This window comes from Perna viridis, chromosome 8, assembly GCF_037379345.1.
Source record: "Perna viridis isolate PV_CMFRI_1.1 ecotype Kerala chromosome 8, ASM3737934v1, whole genome shotgun sequence".
In the NCBI taxonomy this organism is placed as follows: Eukaryota; Metazoa; Mollusca; class Bivalvia; order Mytilida; family Mytilidae; genus Perna; species Perna viridis.
In genome coordinates, this window is record NC_142452.1 from 12205668 (window position 1) to 12212500 (window position 6833).

General features: G+C 31.9%; 1 protein-coding gene across 1 annotated transcript in view; it reads left to right on the forward strand.

Annotated features, from left to right (window-relative positions):
- The first annotated feature begins 1775 nt into the window (after positions 1-1775).
- LOC148609358 (uncharacterized) overlaps positions 1776-6833 on the forward strand; it is a 5359-nt gene continuing 301 nt past the window's right edge. The window contains exons 1-3 of the mRNA XM_088540617.1: positions 1776-2195; positions 4080-4274; positions 5855-6833. The exon at positions 5855-6833 is cut by the window's right edge and continues 301 nt beyond it. Coding sequence (XP_088396743.1) covers positions 1853-2195; positions 4080-4274; positions 5855-6120 — 804 coding nt within the window. The 5' untranslated portion in view covers positions 1776-1852 and the 3' untranslated portion in view covers positions 6121-6833. The remainder of the gene's footprint in view (positions 2196-4079; positions 4275-5854) is intronic.

A 6833-nucleotide genomic window follows, 5' to 3' on the forward strand; every position in this document is an offset into this window, starting at 1 on the left:
AACGGTAAATGCTTAAACCTCTCCATGATTCACATTTATACTAGCAATGAGCATGCTCAAAAGAATTTGAAAGTTATAGTTATGTGTTTTGGTAAATATTCACTGAAACATCGCCGGAAGTTTAAACAATTTGCCTAACAGACCACCAACAAAGTTTCTGGCGAAATTACAGCAAACATTTCAGTTTGGTAAGAGTGGATGTATACTACACTGTTAGAATTCTATTAATATTGGTGTAATTAGGTCATGAAATACACAATCATCTGCGACTAGAGGACAAAGTATTTAATTGGAGATTTTTCTGTCATAGTAATTTTAAAATAGGCAAAAAAGTTTTTGACATTAGTGTTTTGGTTACTATAGATATTAGGTGCACGGATAGAGGTGTCGCATTTTAGTTCCCCTCATCGTAATCACTGTGATCGTAATACGATACATTATCTATTGAGTTAATTTCAGACAACACTTCTCTGATAGTGTATGTTGTTAAACTGAAATATTGGCAGTGAAATATCAACCCTCAGAATTAAAGACAATAACTCTTCTTAGCTGTCTCTGCAGTTTATTTAATCTACACATTCACTACGTTCATAAATGAGCATGATACTTACGTGTAAAGTAGAAAAACGATAGTAAGTGGCATTATTATGTGTCAGTCGCCGTCGAGAATGACAAAAACTAACGAACTGATAAAAAATTGGAAGTAATCAGAAGGAAAGTCCGTATAACAAATTGCAATATCAGGGTAAAAACCGGTAAGTTGGAAACCACCACAAATGGTCCTGACTGAATACAGGCATTAAAAGGTGAATTAAACCTGGTTTTATTGCGCGGTAAACCCCCCCGCTTCCATTACGCAATACGATTCATTATTTCAACGCAAATGGGCATCATAAAATTGCCACCAGACAATCAGTAAAATCAGTAGTAGAAATATGTATAAACGATATGAACAATAAATAAGTGAAAATAAAAAGGAGCTAAGTACAATAAAAATTAATATGTAAATAACAGCTACGAGTTTAAAAAGTCTTGAATTTTGTGGGGTTGTGAAAGTAAAATCATACGTTTTAAAATATCACGGCACCAACGTGCACCTCCTATAAAGGTCTTTCTACAAAACTTATTCATCCATAGAAATCTTTGAGCCACCAATACTTGTCGTTTCCTCTTGAAAGCAGCGTTCACAAGTCATACATTTAACATATAGTATGTACACGAATATCTCTTTCACATTCGACCCGTCTCAGAACGAACAACGCCTATCGTAGCAATACCCTAATATTGTATATATCTTAAAACGGTTTGAAGCGTGTTTTGTCGAATTTGTAATTGCGAACAGTAATTTATATTGTATCTATCTATCTATCATATGTATTTCTAAAGACAAAACGATTTTCGTTTAAAATTATAGCAGTGTGATAATATAGTTGAATTCCTGTGTAGCATTTTACAAAATTCATGGGATATAATCACCCCGTAATGCGAAAATGTATTTAACTTTCAATCAATGGTATTTATTTGGCCTGCCAATATATACATTCTTCATAGATTACTGTAATTAATTTTATTACATACTTATCATGCATATAGGTATTTTGTGAAATGTTGTTTGTCTAATTACATGTATGAAGAGACATATTTAATTCATACTTTGCCATAGTTAGAGTTAAACGATATTTTTTGTAGTTATAGGTGACAAAATTGCAATTCAAGGCAGCAATTAAACCGCTATTACAAACATATTGGACCATTCCAGATTAAATAAAAGACATTTGAATTATTCTACTGAAATTGGATTGTAATATTATTGAATTAGATGCACGCCTAGGTTATCAGAATAATCGCACAAATGTTTAGCAAAATCTTCATCATGAAAGTCAAAATAACTTTTTTCTTTTTCATATTTATTTACAAACAATGGTTTTCTGAAGCTGAAAGCAACATAAAATCATCAAAGTGTATTTCTAATTCTGACTTTGATGGTTTTAAGATACTTGAAAAGCACATCGATTCTTTCCAATCTTTTAGTTTGATCAGATGTTCAAGTCTATGTACCGAGACAGATGCGTGTCTGTCGTTTGCATACAACGACAAAGCACTGACATGTGTAATGTATGACACAGATTTCACTGATATTTCATCTACTCAGAAGGTTATTGAAAGTGGATGGCAATATTCCTATCTGATTAAAAGTGAGTAAATTTTTTATTTACACCTAGTAATGACTTGATAATAATGAAGTAAAATCAGTATTTTAATGATTTAATGAAATCGTGGAAAATGATGAACATTTATGTTGAAATAAACTAGAAATAATGAATCGTATTGGATGTGGAAGGTTGAGCGCGCTATCAAACCTGGTTCAACCTATTTTCATTTTGAAATGCCTGTACAGTTCTGGACTATTGCGGTAGTTTTCCAACTTTCTGGTTTTTACCATGATATTGCTATTTTGTATGCAGACTTTCCTTCTGACTATTCCTCTTGATTACTGCCTAAGTTTTATCAGTTCGGTAAATGTGTTATTACATTTCACATCACCAACATACTGGCAAAATTAATTGAAATGTTATGAGTTATAGAATTGGATTCAACGTTTTCCTCGTTAAATGTATTGCTAAACACACGAATTTAATAGTAGACGCGATCAAACAATTCCGTTTTAATTGATTGGTGTACTTGGTGGAAATGTATGCATCTTTATTGAATGAGACATATCGATGTGAAGTTGTAAAGGAGGAAAAGCCCATGAAACTTAAATATATGGCAAAAATGGTTCCTTGTGTAGAATAAAACAAGTGATTTACAATGCACTTTGAAAAACACACTCAATTTTTGAGTATTAATTGAAACAATGAAATTTAAGCTGTTAATTTGTTCATTTCATTAAGATATAAACTGTTAAAGATGACATCATTCGCTTGTGATTAGAAGTAGGTATTTTGTGATGTGCGAGTTCATAATGTGGAATTATACTTGGTTTAAACGACCAAGCGGTATAAATAAGGGTAACCACAAAATTACCTAACACTTATCCGATACACAATCAAGTAAAGTAAAGAATTTATCTCACGAAATAGATATTGTATCATCGGAAAATCATTGGGAGACAATAAATATACTTCATTATGGTTCCGAACATATTACTACTAGAGTATTAGAAAGAGGTGATTTAAAGAATTGAAACACGTGCGTTTTCGGAATTTCATGGTCATTACCCTGTATATTCCCGTATTATCGTCTTAACAATTTACGAGAAGTTTAATATGATGTCATTCGCTGGATGCAAACACATGTAATCGCGGTAAAGAGTAGAGCCGAGTAAACCTTGATATATGAACGGCAAAGAGTGTGAGTGAAGATACTAAGTGCAATTACGATACTCTATTTGCACATCCTTTCCATTATAAAGAAACGGCGATAAAACAACAAAGCTGTTTCGTTTTTAATAAAGAAGACATATGCATTCTGTTTTTGGAGGGGATTGGAAATTAAATTAAGTTAAATAAATCAAACACGCAATATTAAACTTCTTTTCGGTTCTCCTTTTTTGTTTGATTGAAAGTTTTGAAGGACTTTTTATGCACTGCATGAGTTGAGAGTTAATAGTACCCATTTCACCACGTAGTATGGATCGTAGTTTGTTCATTCGTTGGAAACGTCTAGAAGAAATGTATTATATTAAATCTCCAAAATACATTTCATGAGAAAATGAATATATTTTTCATTAAAAACTCGTAAGGATTAATCTCTTAAGATCATTGTACTCATTGTCACGCTCTATCAATTTCATGTAGGTATTAAACTTGTTTTTTAAGGCACCATCGGCTTCAAAGTTCTTTTTCCAATTATTCAAGAAAAACTGACAGCTTTTATAAAACGCTAGAATGAAACCTTAAAAAAAATAGGAATTTGTTTTGCAAAGACAAAACAATTCAAAGCAATACAAAGACAGCTTAACATATGTCACGCTTGTAAGACTATAAGAAGTATATATGTGTACGTTCATGGTCACGTTTAAAAGTAAACTAATACTGTTATTTTATTTCTTTTTAAAACTTTATTTTTCTTTACAGAATCTGAGCAAGGTGACACAAACTGCAACGGTCAGAATAAACCTGATATTTGTTCTCTGTTCTGTTTGCGTTACATTCATGATCCCAATTCCTCCTCTCATGGTCATCTATCTGAAATATGTGAATCATTAGCTGGTGGTGAACTGGTGAAAGTCAACAGAGAACTGAAACAATTCTGCGTACAGAAACTGATAGGTAAAAACTTTCATCAATTGATTACATTACTGAATAGAAAATGCCGAAAAATACGTAGACATAAAGTGTGATAAATAGTCTTGGTGTATTCTAGTAGTTTTCGTTATATCTTTTTTACTATAATTATAAAAAGCCATGGTATTTAGAATAGTTGATTGACACCACAATTGCACAATAAAGCAGAAAAGTTCTTTGTAAAATATATTACTTGTGCAAAATCAAAACACTAAAAAATGAAGAAAGAAATATACTCGTATATAAAGTTTTACTTAAGAAAAAAAATTTGTTCGATGCATTTGCACTATGACTCGATTTTTGTGGGATTTCATAATGCTTTAGAGTGTTTATGTTTTTTATTTGTTTTTTTTTTTAACATTTTCAATTTAACTATTATTGTATGTTATCATGTACTATGTACGTTGGTGGTTTAAGTTTCCTGTCTTCATGCTTTGGAGGAGTCGTTGGATTCTGAAATTTCTAATGTGTCCTTTCATTTTGATGTGCAGGTATTTATATTTGTTATGTGTTGTTTAATTAATGAGTCCGATACCTGCTTTATTGATATGATGTTTCTGGAACCATGTCAATATGGAGAACATCGAGTTATAAAACCTGTGTTAATTACCTACTTCATTACTGTTTGCTGAGCAAGAAGTGGTACTTATCAGTTGAAGATTTTGAAAATTCTTATGATAACAGTAAAATAATAGTAACAGAAAGTATACTGTGAAATTCTTCTTCTTTGTATGCCAACATAGAATAAAAAAATATATCACATCGCCATTAACAACTTGAATAAATTTTAAAACATGTTAATGTAACGCCACTTTTCACGGCATGTATACTTTCCTTTTCATAGTCCCCACGAAATTTTGCTTTATGAACAAAAAGGAATATGGAAGATGCTGGAATCCTAGTTCAAATCATATTTTCAAACAGGTGCTTGATGTTTAAAACCCTATAAATTTTCCTCTTATCTTTACCTCCTCTTAATTGACCAGAACAAAACAACCTTCAACTAAATTCCATGACAGATACAAGGACTTTTATATCCCTGCAACCAACAAGCCAAATATCCTTTCCTTTGTAGTAAATTTTAAGATCCTTCTGCGTAAGGATTTTTTTATTTCTTCTCGTTTTCTTGACATAATTTCGACCAATATGCAAATTTCCCAGATACAAATTAGCGACTTACACAAAAATTCTTCGACATCGGTATGTTGCCAATAGGCTAAGGTCGTCACCATGACCTTATAGACAAATATAGAGTGTTCGTTTCTACAGTGACCAATTGTGATAAAAAATCCTTTCTATTTCAACGATCAAGAAATAGAGACTGGTAACTTTACTGGAGCGCAGCTATGTTTTAGTTGGTTTGTGCTGTTTACTGTATGAGTTAATTTGCTATGAACTATTTCTTGTTCGTTTACTGTCCTTTTGGTGTTTTCGTTGTTGTCTTTTCCAAAGACATATTTTTATTACTACTTATCCCTTAAAATTTCATCAGTATAATATCTCATGAGTTCATGATAATTGTCAAATGTGCGATCATTCACTTACACAAAATATCAAAATTACAGAGAATGAAGTGGATGGTGAAGTATATATCCAAGGAATAAGAGACGAACAACATAATGTGTGGACATACGACGATGGTACAGAAATGACTTACTTCAATTGGAATACTGGCGCTGGACAACCGGACATGAGACCGAATGAAATATACTTAATTGTCAGGAAAACCACTGGTTACGTATGGCATGACTGCCTCGGCCAGGATATTCATGCTGCTGTTTGTCAGCAGACGGAAATAAACATTTTTACGTATCAGCCTCAAATCAAATAAAGAGAAAAGCAGAAAAATATTGCGACAAAAGTAACATTAAACAACAGTATTTCTAAGGCATTTAGAAGTTTTCAACACATAAGCCTTTGTTCATACGCAGTTTATTTTAGTAGTGATTTTAAACTCGCTTGTTCTTGTCATAACTATCAAATTTGAACCTGATGGATCATTCCATAAAAACATACTAAAAATATTGTTAATTTGCTAATATGACGGTCCTAACCGGACGACATACTATGGCTGATTGAATTTGTATCGCATTTATGAACCGAAAAAAAAAATTGACGCAACGGTAGAAACAATAATTATGCTAAAATTTTTGAAAAAAAGGGAAAAAAAAAAATAATTAAACCAATTATTAATTTTGCAAAATTATTTATGCTGCACACGTGGTTCAGAGAGTAAGTCTCCACAGCATTACAGTCAGATACATAGAGAGATTAATTGTGCACAAGAAGTACTCAAAACCAAACACTATCAAAATATGATAATTCCAGAAAGATTGTACCATGTGTAATACAAGTGAAGAAGACTCTTAGGTATTTTGAACTTTGTAAAACTGCTAATTATATAAATATGATAAATCAAGTTTAAAAGACTTTGAGGGACTTGTTTACAAATAGGATCAATACAGCAGAAACATAACCACAGAATGAACAATACGACTATCTATAAATGACAAAAATGGGAAATATGGTCCTGAGGCACTAATA